Source organism: Dermacentor silvarum, chromosome 3 (assembly GCF_013339745.2).
Source record: "Dermacentor silvarum isolate Dsil-2018 chromosome 3, BIME_Dsil_1.4, whole genome shotgun sequence".
NCBI classification, from domain to species: Eukaryota; Metazoa; Arthropoda; class Arachnida; order Ixodida; family Ixodidae; genus Dermacentor; species Dermacentor silvarum.
Window position 1 is genome coordinate 112,964,551 of NC_051156.1, and position 15,778 is coordinate 112,980,328.

A 15,778-nucleotide genomic window follows, 5' to 3' on the forward strand; every position below is an offset into this window, starting at 1 on the left:
TTCCCAGTATAAACTGTTGAACCGCAATATAAAATTGTTCATTCTTCGCAAACACGACAGTGTGAACCGATTGTTGTGCTTGCCATCCGTTAAGATACATTAGCCTCTAAAGCTCTGCGCTGGCTTGCAGCTTTTATTGGCACCTTCTTTCCGCGAAATGCCATGCGGCCGCCTTCACTGTGTGTGTATAGTCGACCGTATACCGTGTGTCCCAGATAACGTTAGGCAAGCTGTTGAATGAAAAAAAAAAGATTTAGTAAATAAAGTAAATATAACAGTTATAAAAGCTAGTGTAATTAGTCGTTATAGGTGTGACGACCGAACAGCATCTCTTAAAAATGTATCTAGCACTGTGTTTTTAAAAACATTTCTTTCGTTAAGCAGCTTGCCTAACGTTAGCTGGGATATCCTATATTTACATTCATTAACTGCATGAAAGAGTACAGCAATACTCTTTAGGCGACGATAACTACGTGGGTTACAAAATATAATAACTCGATACATACCAATTAATTTTCCTGTGAAACATTTTGTTCCATTTAACAGTTTAATGAACATAAGCATCGCTTACTGCTTGAACGTGTGCTTGCGGAAGCACATCGCGCAGAAGGGCCTATTCCCTGTCGCGTGCTGGAAAATGGTATCTGCTCGTAGCAAGGCACGAAGGCTGTTGGTTCTATCGGCCAGGTTTGAAAGGAAGGAAGTGAAAGGCTTGAAAGCCCCCAAGAGTCTTTGCGAGTCTTTTTGGGTTGAAGGCACCGGGTATTTCGTTATGCCTTTAACTAGGTTCTCGGGGTTCTCGTAGTTGGCTTCTATTACAGCAGCGCTAATTTTGTCACCTATGAATTCGACTTTTGGCGCTGCTAGCATGCATTTGTCCCTGTTCAGCATTAAGCCAAAGACGCCGGCAGTGTTGGAAATGGTATACAACGTTTCGGTATGCTGTTTCCACGTGGCTCTCCAGATAATTATCTCATCCTCATAAGCCCGCACGCCGTGTAAACATTGAATTTTATATGTCATCGCTCTCTGAAACACTTCCGACGCCAAAAATATCCCAAATGGCAAACCTTAAAAACCGGTAGTGCCTGAAACGGCCGCTGAACGTGCCGAGTCGCGATGTTTCTGCGCCTAGTGTCATATTATGAAACCCGCTTTTTGCATACAGTTTACTGAAATACTTCGTGCCTGCCAGCTCTCTGTAAATGTCTTCCTGGAGCAGAAGTTGAAAATGCTCCCTCTTTCTCGCTTATTTGAAGTTCCTGGGACCCATGCAAATTGGCATTTTTCTGTTATTTTACACCGAAGCTGTTAGCCTCTAGTTGGTCGGGATTTTTCGTTGGCTCGTGCCCATCCCAAAACAGTACAGCCACCTATCGGCCGCGGTCACTCAGACAGACCTCAAAGGGCAGTTCGATAAGGGCTTTGTCTCAGTTTACGCGTAACATACTCTTTTTCTCGTAAATTCTAATTACAATTCAATACTATCATGTTTGCATCCTGTGTTTGTGTCGTACTTAACGAATTTTGTGGCGCAAGTTACATTGCAAATTCATTTATTTCAATAAGGCACTTTCTCTTGGTAGGCCTAGAAGAATTAGGATGTAATGCGGCAATTCCGCAGTTTGCGTGCGTCGCTTGTGTGGTGGTGCTTGTCTAACGTCACTTAACGCTAGTCGCGTTGGTGGCACTTGTATATTGTCGGCAACCATTTCGCAGTGCATCTATTTCACGGGGTGTATTGAAAGCAGCTTTTTTTGTCATTGAAAAACAGCGCATATGCCTGGTAACACAAGTTGGTCTGGCGGTTGGTTTTGGAGCCGGCTTCCTCAGAATGCCGAATCTTTACCGTGTTACACTTGAAAACCTTCAAACATTACGTGACGCAGTTATCTCTAAGTGTAGATGTAAATTTGTTATATTCCACATGATATTATGAAATATATACTAAACTATCAGAGACAAGCCGACCTACCTGCCTCCGCTGACTGCTTAACTAATTGTAAGCAAGTGCACACCAACGTAGGAAAGGGCGCAAATAAGCCTACACACGAGATCTCCAGCTTACAATGTACAAACTAGCGCGGTCACACACCCTGATTCGACCCTCTGATGTTCCAACAGGCAGCGATAATATTTCATATTCTCGGTCTTTCGGCACCTTAGATAAGGAAGACTATGGAGCGTCAGCGAATTCCTTGGAAGGAAATCTGCACACCGGGTCATCGCCTGCCAGATATCTCGCACTACGCATTTCATTGTAAACGAATTATTCATTTCCTCCAGGCTAATTTTTAGAAGCATGCTTTATCTCAAATGTTAATCAGGGCAGTCGCGTGATTTTTACTGAACGGACATTGTGTTACCGAAGAAAATACATCAGTCACTGCACAATAAAAGCCCAAGGATTCGTATTGCAGAGCTTGTAACAGTTTACCAGCCTTTAGTACCTCGGCAACGCTTTGGCTCATCTGTTTCTTCGGTCAGTGCAGTAAGTATGTCGCACGATTTCATCTCGGTGTTGTTTTCATTATTCGCATGCTTCTCGCTCTGATAAGAATTTTGTGAGACCTCTGTAGAAATTTTCATATCGAAATTGTTTTACACACGCCAAAAACTTTTTCTACCAGGTCAGCCACATAAGTACAGCAGTAGCCTTCAGATTTTTGCATTGCCAGCCACAACCACGGACCATTGCTACTCTCGAAATTGTAGACACGTCTTCCGAGTCTTCTGTGTCGCTTTGTCTGTGACTCAAGAATATTTTGAAGGGAACTGAAGCGAGCAGGTCTCTTTCCCAACAATATCATTCTTAAGAAACGGAGTGGTAGGCTGAGCGTACGATTCTTTCCACTTTTCATTTACCCAGCGTAAGGGAGACAACCAGATAGTTCTCTAGTTATTATCCCTGCCCTCTCTTGTTCATTTCTCTTTTTCCAAATCTTGCAATCTTCTGGTATTCTAGTGCTGCCGTGTGCAACACAATGTTTTTGATCCATATGGTATGTTGCATTGGCTTGAGGCGACATTCAGAGCCTGACTGACTGGGCATCGGACCCAGTCAGGTGCAAGGAAGCACCTTTTGTCCGGGACCCTTTAGTTTCTTGTGTAAGGAAACTAGAGCCTGCTTAATGAACTGGGGTCTAATTCACAAAGCTTTTTATAGCAAGTGTCGTTTCCCATTGGACAGCAGCCTTCGCTAATAATATGTTCATCAGCATGATTGCCTGGCATTTTCTTTCACCAAAAGCTATAACGTGCGCATTGTTATTGTGAATATGGGCCCCAGTCCTTATTTCGTACACTGCTGCCAAATTGTTGTTATCCGCACAACGTTGGCGCTCTCTGGCCCAGCGTTGTGCCGGAAAGATTAGCTATATAGCTATTTTTTCAAGCTGAAAAAGTATCATCGACTTCTCGTTTCGCCTTTTAGCCGAAACAATCGGCAAAGGACGCGTCTCTCTGCGCAAAGCTTAATGCTCTGTTTTATCCCGCGTGGGTTGCTACACTCATTCCAGTCACAAGCAATTAGGCTAATTCCTTGTAAATCCACAACATAGAGATCGGTTCATGAAGCGTCGGCCTGAATGTAATATACACAACCCCCTAAGGTTATAAGAACCAGGGCAAACTTCTCTCCACCAATGAAGCCTCTTTTGTGACTAATGGTTTTCCATTGTGAGCTTCCCTCATGAAACAGCAAAATTGGCGTCCACCCGAATGTAGGACGAAGCTATAAAGGAAACTCATACGGGCTTCTCACGAAGCAAGCTTTGCAGTTGAGAAAAACTTCTTCCAGGTCCGGGATTGGAACCCGGAAACAAGGCCTTTCCATGGCGGTCGCTCTACCATCTCAGCTAACCTTGAGGCAAGCAGATCGCCCCACGACGATGAATTAATCGTCAATTCGAAGTACACAGACGCTGAATATGGTGATAAACCGCCAGAAACGATAGCTTCACCCTCGTTTCAGGTGGTTTCTACGACTTTTATTGTACTCGTGAATGCTTTTTTATTTATTCTAATCGCCGTGATCGTTATCGCTATTCCCCGCAGACATTGAGAAAGGCGTGTTTGCCTTAAGACATTGAAAATTGTAGCCAACTGGTAGCATGTGCTTCTAGCAGTCTAAATTACATAATCTGAATAGTGTAGCATGGAAATGTATATAAACTTCACACCTTAAAATACACGGGTTTGTCTAAGTAAACAGTGCTCACTGAAATAACACGCATTATAAGCAAGTGCGAAAGAGTAAAAGAGTAAACTAGCTGCTTTATATTTCACAGCACCTCAGTGTGTGATGTTTAAGATCAGTAGTACGAGCATCCAGCTTTGCTGAGTAGATCATTTTGACACTTAACAGCGTGAATATCGCAGCGTCCTCATTGCCAGAGTACGCTGCTTATGTGCTCAAGTCGTACGACTGACGTTACCTTGGATTAGTATGAACATGCAAGCGCTGGGTTTTCCGGTAGGCAATGTGATTACCATGTGCCTTGATTTTGGAAAATGAAACAGCTTAAATTTAGAAAACAACTGCAGCACTGAACAGGTTTAACGGGGCGCTTTATTTGTCGTGACCGACCTGCCTCAAATAGGGACGCGAGTGGTGTCCCACTGTTCAGTCGGACGAATGCGTGAGACTGCATTCTACTGAAGTGCATGGGAATGCTCTTTCTCCCGAAGAATTGAAGTTTTAAGGTGAACCTTATGAAGGTAGGCCCCCAATTTATATAGATATGGATATATATATATATATATATATATATATATAACTTGCAGGCGCACGTTGGAATATATGCTCATAAACTTATGCTTATAATGATGATGACGATGATGACGTAATTTTTGCATTCGGCGCCACTCGGCGGTAAGTTACCCCGCAGAACTGACATGACAGCGCTGCAGGGCAATGCATTGGAAATATTCGAAGATAACTTTCGTTTCTTTTTTTCGGCAGTAAGTTAGTCGAGCATAATTACGTGCCTGCGCAAAATGCAGGTACAGGTGACACGACACTATGGAACCTGCAATCACCATTCTGTGCATCATCGCTTCTGTAACGAGCGGCGTGCTGTCAATGCCCGAGGCTCTGGTTTCGTACAACAGACTTCAAGAGCGTATGCGGCAGCTAGCGGAGGACTTCAACGCTCTTGAAGGTAACCTTCTTATCTCTCTTATCTGCTTGTCACTAATATGACTGAAAAATGTTGCAACAAAACTTCTTTTGACTACGCATTCGCCACCTTCCCTGTCACCGTCGATATCAGTCTGTCAGTAAATCAGTTTAAGGCCGACTAAAACGCATCTATCCCAAAGACAATACGCTCAAAATTCAGCTGATCGGTGAGACGCTGTAATCAAAACTGTGTTTGTCCTGGAGACGGTTTATTCAAAGGTTAGACTTTGTTGACTGATCCATACATTAGTATATCATGTGTCATTACATGGACGACTATGCAAGCGCGAACTGGACGGGCACAAAAAAGCACGTATGTGCATGTGAATGCGCCTTTCTATGCCTTTCAGCTTAGTGCTTCTTAAGTTGTCTTTTCGTAATACGAACGTGCCCACAATGCCTCTATGGTCATAGAGAGAGAGAGAGAGAGAGATTCAACTTTAATGGTGCCAGCAATTCACGAGGGCGGACGCAGCCTCCCTCCGCCTAGCAGACGGCCGAGATCCCCTGGGTCTCACCGGCTGCCTCGGCTAGCTGGACGGCCCAGACCTGGTCTTGCTGGTCTGAGCTGAGCAGCAGGGTCTCCCACTGCTGCCGGTTTCGAATTTTGCGGCCCTCGAAAGGAGCCGCCTTCGAGCATGCCCATAGAATATGTGGCAGATCCGCCCTACATTTACATAATTTGCATTGATCGTTGTATTGCCCTGGATAGAATCTGCTGCAGGCCACCGGGTTTGGATACATGTTTGTTTGCAGGAGGCGCCAGGCCACCGCCTGTTTCCTGGTTAGCGCGGGATGAGCTGGTGGGTACCGGGCCCTTCCCAGCCGATAGTAATCGGTTATTTCTTTGTAGCTGACCATGCGGTCTCCTCTCGTTCCCGGCTGGGCATAGAAAATGTTTTATGTTGTTTGTAGACGAGCTGTTCCTTCATACAGTATAATCTTGATAATCCTGATAGCGCTATCACATTACAGTCGTTCAATTGCGGACATTGCGTGTTTTCCTCTTCCTTCAGGGTGAACGTCGGTGTTTCGTCGAGTAGACGTAACATGATATGGAGGGGGGGGGGGGGGGGAGTGGCACGGCACGATAAGGGAGAAGCACTCAAAATTTTTACAGGCCAAAGGATATTTACAAAGGAAACTAGGGCAACTGCCTTCTCACTGTGTGGGGTGGTGTGTTTGGTCACGCATTAATCAGCCATCTTCAAGCGTTAAGCATGTGTCCCTATCTTTAATACAACTCTGTGCTACACATCTCTTCTCATGCTTCCTTCATCACGCACAAAACCTTTCAAAACCTGCGAGCCATCACTCCGTCCATGTCGCCTCCCATGGCACCATGTGATCTTGAGATTGTATTTAGGCATAGGTTGTAAATATATTCCATAGCCAGACTTACGTCATATGCATAGGTGTAAAAATACTTTTGAAATAATTGATTATTACACGCACCGTGTGTCTTTTGACATAGTAAGTAATTTAAACAGCTCAACAATGCTTCGCTTATCGCAGATTACCGTAACATGTCTTCTTTTTCGTCAGGGTGCTTTGACGGGTAAGCAGAAATATTGCCAGAATGAATGAATCAATATTCACATTTTTTTATTTGGAGAATTTTAACCCAGAAACAAAGGCAGCCCTGAACTATGCTCCATAGCGCAAAAGAGAATCGGCACTTGTAAAATGCCCTCGCACTTCTCCAATCGGATCGGCATTTGCACACGTGTAACCGCACATTCCGCTGACAATGCTGTTGCTCAAAACAACGCCACTGTCTTCGTGCATGCGATCAGTCAAGTCACGCGCGCTTCGGTATCGAAATGGCAACGAGGATTATTCAAGTTTCGTACCCAGCCTACCCTTTCTGTGCTAGCGCTATAATTTGATAGCACTGACCACTCTAAAAGACGACATGCAAATAGTAGAACAGTGCACTTGAACTTGGGGGTAATATGGTGGACAGCCCCAGTGTGCAGACCGCTCAGGGGGTGCCGCTCGCTTTGCATCAGTGGTGCTGCGGTATCCGCTACAGCCTTTGTTTTCTACACAGCTCTTCGCTGATGCGGTAAACAGCTGGACACAGGCCAGATGAATCGGCGAATGACGAGAATAGGCTGAAGCATAGAAGAGCTGAGAGAACAGGGTGTGGTGGCGTATGCATTTACGCACTTCTGTATGTGACCCGAGATCTTATAACGCCGGCACCGTCATTTGAGAAGCGAAGCACGGGAGTGGCTTAGAGTTGGTGTTATATTTATGCGATCGGTTAAAAACACTCTGATGGGTTGTTTATTATAAAGAAAAGTATCCGGGGGAACATAGATTACAAATTCAACACTCACTCTTCACCCATTTTTCTAATCAATTACGTTGACCGTGAAATGTACCGTCTCCTATGTACAGGCTCAGCCACTCACTATTGCAAACGGATGTTTGACGCTGTGCTTCCATGAAGGCCAGACAGTTTTATCAGCCGCATAAATTTGGAAATATGCGCTTACTAACCATATTATCAAGCATGATGTCAGTTCGCACAGGTGAACATCAACACATCACACTCAATGACCGTTGTCACGCTGTCGGTAGGCTGGCGTCAGGAAGCGCACCCCCCCCCCCCCCTACCTCCCGCGTTGCTTCCCCGCTTTCCTCTGTGCGCGCGCGAGATGAACCCGCGATCGTCGGTTCCCCATGCGTGCTGTCGCAAAATTCTCAATTGCTGTCAGAAAGCAACGCCGCGACCATCTCCCTCCGCTCCCCCCCCGCCCGCGGCATCTCGCGCGACGGCAGACGGCGCGTTTCTTGTCAGTTCCCCTCTCTTGTGCGCGCCAGATTGATCCCCGACCCTGATAGTCTGCTCCCTTCGCGCGCTTTCACTCGCACATTAGCGTACCATGCGTGGGGACGTTGTTATCGCCCTTGGAGATTATACGGAACATCTTGGTGACGGCGATGGAATAAATGCACATGGAGGGTCCAAATAATTGCTTTCGCAATAAAAAACACGGTGCACGATACAATTATAAAGCCTAGGGTTTTCGCCCGTCTGAGGTGTGACAGCCGAATATTGTAGGTCTTAAGATCGTATATTGCATGCTGTCCTCTATTCTTTTAACAGCGTGGCTTACGTTTACTGGATCAGCCTATATAGGTATATATTTAGCGAGGTGTTTTGTTATTGTTAGATATTTGTTATTGTTAGATATTTGTTACTATACATTTTTTTTCATTAAAAAGGCTATGATCATAGCGAACGTGGCGTTTGTATAGATGAGTTCCTTGGAGAAGTGAACATACCTTACAGTCAATATCCTGCGTCATAGAATAATAATTAGCAAAAAATTGCTAAATAAGTTATTAATGAACCTCGGGCGCCATTTTTGAAATTGCCGTCGCATTTTCATACCCAAATTATTTGAAAATTTTCCTCTGTGCAACTCATTTGAGAAATTCTTCATACAATTTTAATGCTCAATCCGAGCACCATGGAAACCAAGCATACAGGGAGCGCAGAAAAGGGGCTGTCGCAATAACATCAGATGGAAACTCCCTGTGACGAAAATCTCGACGACTTTCGAAGGTGAACTCCACGGCCAGTCACCGCAGGTAGTTTTAGGGCACCATTTTCATGACAAGAGTGTGCCGCGACTTGCAATATTAGTTTTTGACGTCACATAGCCACGATTCAAACATCGTCACACATTTCCTCAAGGGGCGTCTCTGCCTGAAAAAGCAGTTGGCGCACTCGGTTGGCACTATACATGAATTAGGCTTTGGAATGGCATAATGAAAATCTCGAATGGGGTGCTATTTTTCAGATTAAAAAATATTGGTGCGTGATAATGTGGCCGTAAAATATGGAAGCCGTTTGAAATCTGTGAGAAAAAAAAACTTGGCATAAGAAAAGCCAAGGTGTATGCACTGAAAGATAGCAGGATAATACCATCAGCAATTTCGGTGATATAATAAAAGCAACGGAAGAATTCCATACTGACCTGTGCAGTTCCCAGAGCAGCCAAGCTATTTTCATTCGAAGTAGTGGTGAACAAGATGCAGAGGCTCCTTCTGTAACTAGCGATGAAGTTAGAAGGTACTTGCAAGACAAGACCCGAGGAAAAGCGGCAGGAGAAGAAGGAATAAAAGTCGATTTAATCAAAGATGTAGGAGACATCGCTCTTGAAGAGCTTGCGGCAATGCCTCACGACTTGAAGTGTGCCAGAGAACTGGACAAATGCCTACATTAAACTAATTCATAATCTGGGAGACGTTAAAGAATTGAAGAATTATAGACCCATTAGGTTGCTTTAAGTATTGTATAAAATGTTCATCAAGATAATTTTCAATAGAATCAGGGTAACACTTCCCCTGCGTCTTCTCTGGACCTAAATTAAGTTATTTCGCTCACTCAACACTTTACTTCAGTGAACCAAGAGAACAGACTGGTTTAAGGAAGGGATAAACCACGATGGATCCCATCCAGGTCATCAACCAGATAATTGAGAAATCTGCGGAGTACAATCAACCTCGCTGCATGACTTTCATAGATTATGAAAAGGCATTCGATTCACTAGAGATACCAGCAGTCATAGAAGCATTTAGTAATCAAGGAGTAAAGGTGGCCTACGTGAATATCTTGGGAAACTTCTACAAGGAGTCCACAGCTACGTTGGTTCACAAAAAAAGTTGAATATTACTTATCAGGAAAGGGGTCAGGCAAGCAGACACAATCTCTCCCATGCTATTCCCTGCACGCTTACCAGAAGTATTCAAGCTCTTTGAGTGGGAAGCTTTAGGAATGAGGATCAACGGCGAATTTCTCAGCAACCTTCGGTTTGCAGATAAGTGTCCTATGCAGCAACAGTGGGGATGAATTACAACAAATGATTGAGGACCGTAACCGAGGAAGTATAAGAGCGTGGCAGTAGGTTGATATCTTGAAGACACAGATCGTTATTATCATTTATTAACCCTTAAATGCTCCTTTCGTGCTTTCACAAAAGGGGGGGGGGGCACAGAGATATACAGGGCAGTCTTGATTTCAAAAATTGCATGGACACAAATATATATATATATATATATATATATATATATATATATATATATATACTAACATAAAGCAATAGTAGCAAGACGCGGCACAGGTGTAAGCACAGTGATTAGGTTTGATAATGAACTGTCAGTAACTGCTTGAATTGTGAGCCATCACGCTCAGTAGTTATTGATTGTACCAGTTCGTTCCAGTGCTCTATTGTGATGGCGAGGATAGATTTTTGAAATCTGGTGTTATTTCCATGAAGACGTTGTGCACTTACGATGTTGAAAAGTCGACGATAAGTGTGGTGAGGAGGGATAAGACGTGTATTACGATGCTGGGGAAAATAGTACTAGAGTTTGTGACAAGAACACAGCTGTGTAATTGTGCGGCGCGTTGACAAGGGCGGGAGGTTGAGAAGATTTAATGCTACTGATACTTGTGTGCCAATCGTATTGTGAAGCTATAAATCGCGCAGCCCAATTCTGTGCAGATTCTAATGCATTAATCAAGTAAGTCTGGTGAGGGCTCCAAATTGGTGACGCCTATTCGAGTTTAGTGCGGATAAATGTTTCATAGGCAAATTTGCGAATGGAAGTGGTTGACTTTGATGCCGACCTTTTGATTAAGCTGAGCGATCTTGTACTAAGTCGCTCGTTGTGCGATGTGGTCAGAACAGGTAAGTTTGTTCGATATTGTGATGCCTAGGTAGCGGTATGTATATGTGGCTGAGAGGACCGATGAATTGAGCGAATAGGGGTAAATGCTGTTGTTTCGCTACCGAGAGATACACATGGAATTACATTTGGACGTGTTAAGTACCATAAGCCAGTGTGAGCACCAGTTAGTTATTTTGTTGCGCACAGTTATCTTGTTGAGGTCATTTTGCTGCGACAAATAATCAGTTTCCGGTGTTATGCGCCGGTACAGGACGCAGTCGTCTGCAAACAAATGCACTGAGGATGACATGCGTTAGGGAGGTCGTTCATAAAAATTGCAAACAAAAGGGGACCAAGGACAGAACCTTGAGGAACGCCAGATTTCACGTTCTTGCTAGCCGAGCTACGATTGTCAATGACTGCTTACTGGGACCTATTAGTAAGAAAACTATGGATCCATGATAATACTAAAGTGTCAAGACAGAGGCAAGAATGTTTGGTGAATAGTCGACGATGGGACACACGATGAAATAAATGCCTTTGAGAAGTTGAGGTACATAACGTCTGTTTGAAAGCGAGAACCCCGATTGAGGTGAATGTCTGTGTTGAACTCAAAAAGCTTTGTTTTACATGAAAGACCTTTCCGGAAACCATGGAGGTTAGGTAAAAATAACGAGCGGTTATCCAGATGCGAAGCAACGTGGGAGTATATAACATGCTCTAAGAGTTTACGAGCCATGCATGCCACAGAAATGGGGCTATAATTCTATGGATTGGAAGCGGCTGCCAGATTTGTGTATCGGAACGATATGGTTGATCTTCCAGTCTTTGGGAATCCTGCTGGTGGTAACAGATTGATAAAAAGTAAATTGCAATATGGCACAGGAAATTAATTTCATTCCTTTTAGGAGTTTCGCAGGTATGTTATCGGGGCCAGGAGTACTTGAAATCTTCAGGTCATTGATAAGTTTGGATATACCTTCTGCTGTAGTTGTTATGGGTGGCCGCTGCGTGAGCTTGAGGATAGGTAAGGTTGGTATTACTTGGTTAGGTTCCTGAGTGAACATCGAACAAAAATAAGAATTCATGACATCGCTGCATTGATGAACAGGGAGGGACTTGGGAGCTATCTGGGTTGAGTAGGGCGATGGGTTGTGACGGAGCAGATTTTTTGTTAGTATATTCCAAAACTTTTGGGGGTTATCGCGAAGGATATTCAACAGATCCTGGTGGTAAAACTTACGCTTTGTTTGTTTATAAAGACAGGTGTACTGGCGCAAAGCCCTAAAGTAATTGACCCACTGTTGTGAAGAGTTTACGTGTTTGGCTTTGTGGAACGCAAGTTTCCTTTTCGTTGAAAGTTTGCGCAATGTGTTCGAAAAGCAAGGTTTATCGGAATTTCCGAGAATGCGCACGAGAGGCACGCGCTTTTCATCAGCGATATGATCTGTTGTTTGTACGATATCCAGTTTTGTTCAACGGTTCTTGATTTGGCTATCCTAGTGAGGTGCTGAAGAAACGCAGCGAATTCAACATTAATTTGATTGTAGTTAGCTATGTTGTAGTCCCGGATATATTTGGTTAAAGGCAGAGAGTTCGGTGTCATAATTAAAAGTAAGAATAACCATATTTTACGGTCACTTATTCCATCCATCATTTGTATTCGAGTGATTAACTGGGTCTGAGAAGTTAGTACTATGTCCAGAACGTTGTTTCTGCGAGTTAGCATAGTAACAACTTGAGTTAAGTTGAACTCTAGAGTTACATGAAGAAATTGATTAGATAAACATGAGCTAGTAGCAAGAATGTTCCAGTCAATATCAGGAAAGTTGAAATCGCCGCATAATACAAAATTTGCGCACGGAAAACGGCAGTGGAAGTTGGTTACGATGGAATTTGGTTCGTTAGTAAAGGAAACGTCGCAATTGGGTGCACGGTTGCAAAAAGCTAAAATAATCGTCCATGAGGTGAGGGATAATTTGTGGCAAAGAATTTAATGGGTAGAAGTTATAGCAAGGCGAGAGGAGACTCGGAATATTGCGATTCCGCCTCCACGCTGACCCACCCTCTCAAGCCTGAGAACGCAGCAAGGGCTATTGCTTAATAACAGGTCCTCTTCCTTTACACCCGAGCTTAGCCATGACTCCGTAATTATGGCTAAATCAGTATTATTAGCAGTGATAATGGCTTCCAGTGCTTCTTTTTGGGGCATGTAGCTGCGGGCGTTAGCGCGTCGGATAGATTATAAAAAGTAGTATTAATCTGACGCTGACAAGGGGGGTGATGGTTTGGGAGCGCGGGTTGATAGCTATTGCGACATTTCAAATACTGTGTCAGTTTCAGTGTCTTAAACGAATGGCTTGCTTCCGAGTATGAGCTTATTGAAACGAATTTTAAATTGTGGTTTTAAATTTAACACATAGTTGGTATGATGGGCATAGGAAAAAGTTTTTGCCGAGCAACGCGCATGCCATCGGAGTAATCTTGCCGGATAAAAAAACTTGTGCCTTTGAACTTCCCAGCAGCAGAAATGATAGCAATTTTATTCTTAAGCTGCGCGAACTAAACAATGATAGGACGATTCTTTATAGAGAGTAAATTACCAACCAATGTGCGCGTTCAATGCCAGAGGGAGCAATAAAAATATTAAGCTTTTGGGACATGTAAGAAATTACATCAGTCTCGGACTGTGCCCAAGTTTCATTTTTTGGAATCCTAAATCCCGCCAAAATATAAATTGTTTCAATGCAGCCAGTTTTCTGAATCACCTCATTTATTTGCGAAAATCTTCACTTCTGAAGAAAGGTTTGCAAGCTGGGTACTAACAGCGGTAGTGGTAGCAGAAGGTGAGCCGGTTGATTGCATCTTTTCGACAGTTCTGTCCGGGGTGTCGACCTAGGATTTCTGTGTTTGATTTGGGGTGGGCCAACTTTAAATTTGGACATGTGAAAACTTACATTCGGTGGTTGACCAACGAGAAATATGGGGGTGGGCAGACAGACAATTGGGGTTGGGCCAACTTGAAATTTGCATGTGGGATAATTTAAATTTAGGGGTGGTACAATTTGAAATTTGGGCCCGGGCCAATTTTAATGTCGGGGAGGGGGGAAAACAAGAAATTTGGGGTTGGCACAACTAAAATGTGGGGTTGATCCATTTTCAAGTATGATGATTGAGTTACCTGAATTTGGGCTGGGCCAACTTGAAATTTGGGTGTGGGCACACTTGAGATTTCGGGAAGGCGCAATGTTGAGTTTAACGCTGCTGAGTGTCTTTCAAATTATGAACTCCTCGTGCGCAAGCCAGCCCGTTGGGATGCTTGGCACATTTTTATTGGGCCTTACCTTGGTGCAGTTAGAACATAAACGAGAGCTTGCATGGATAAGGAACGTGCACAGAACACAGACTTGCGAAAGTCAATCGAGGGTGACAGCATCGTTGCAATGCACTCTTCTCTCACATGACACCTCACGTGAGACCTTTTGCCCGCTCCTCTCGTTAGAGGCACGCTCTTGCCCGAGGTTCTGGCTCAATTGGTATGATCAGGCCGGATATATGGTGAGAAAATCTGACAATTGTCTACTAAAGCCTAAGCATTCTTTGCCACAGGAAACACCACGGGTAGACGCGCATAATCCAGGAAAAGCAAGTAAGCAAAAGTAAGCAAAGCGAAATCAAAGCCGGGCCAACGCATTAGTAGACAACTGTTAGAATTTCCTTAGTTTTTTTCTTGATATCGGTCTTTCTTGATATCGTGCTTTACCGCAGCCAGGCTTCTTTTTTCGCCATATGTTTTACTACGTGCAAGTGCAACTTCCTCTGCCTTTGTTCCCTCTCCGGTCGCCTCAAGAGTAAAATCCTTTTTGGCTGAAATATTTTCTCGCAGGTTCTTGCTGGCCACTGCCTAAACTATACTCGCAAACATAGAATTTCGCTATGTGCCAAAATACAGCTTCTTGGTTTCATCTCTAGGTTCCTGTAGAACTGTTCGAATGACTCCCCATCTGCTTGCATTCAGTTGCGAAACACGTAGTACCTGGAATACGTATCGTTGCTTTGCGGCAGGTAGTATAACTAGAAACCTTCCACCAGTTTGCCGTAGTCGGCGTTGCCCTTATCCCTGATGTTCAATGCATATAACAATAGAGTCTTACGCGGCGTGGTGAAGAAATGTAGCTTGTTTCTGAGCCTTGCTGCGTGGCGGTTCTGGTTCTTGTGGCTGTGTGGAGGCGAAGTAAATCTGTATTCGATGCTTGAACTTCACTTCAGCCAGTTGTCAAGCACGTTTTCACAAAAACTAGTGGCTTCGGTGGGGGAAGCTCTGACAGACATAGCTGTCGCACTGGCCGTAGACGCGGGTGGGCCCCTTCGGGCACATCACTTAGCTGATTGGTTTCATACGTGCATCAATGTCACGGCGGTCAGTGACGTTTATTATGAGCACCACGTTTTTATACAGACCCGGCATGTACAGAGTTGCCAGCTTGCTACAGGCCACGATGTTTGCTAGCCTTACGGGCGTTTTAAAAACAAGATGTTTCCTTGCGTAGGCTGACGACTTGAGGCATCTTGAGAAGCAAAAGCATCAAGAAAACTTGATAAGAATCTGGGCCCATGTTCACAAAAAACGTTGTTCCGCCAAACTGTAAATATTGTGTATATGAACGAATACTCGCCATTGGTGACCTCGGGCCCATTAAATAGCCAATGTGGCCAGCGACGAGCAAGCACCTCTTACGTATGTAGGGATGTGGTAACTGCCACCCTGACATCCAGAAAGTAGCAATTTCACGAACTGAACGATGTAGACGCTACATAAGCGATGCTGTGAGCGCGTACCACGATGAAAAACTTGACGACGCAGATGCTACGGCAACTTCATGTTGCCACGCAACCATGGATATA

At 44.1% G+C, this 15,778-nt stretch overlaps 1 protein-coding gene across 1 annotated transcript in view; it reads left to right on the top strand.

Annotated features, from left to right (window-relative positions):
• Positions 1 to 2,361: 2,361 nt before the first annotated feature.
• LOC119444679 (techylectin-5A-like) overlaps positions 2,362 to 15,778 on the top strand; it is a 43,410-nt gene continuing 29,993 nt past the window's right edge. The window contains exons 1-2 of the mRNA XM_049663541.1: positions 2,362 to 2,491; positions 5,005 to 5,162. Coding sequence (XP_049519498.1) covers positions 5,024 to 5,162 — 139 coding nt within the window. The 5' untranslated portion in view covers positions 2,362 to 2,491; positions 5,005 to 5,023. The remainder of the gene's footprint in view (positions 2,492 to 5,004; positions 5,163 to 15,778) is intronic.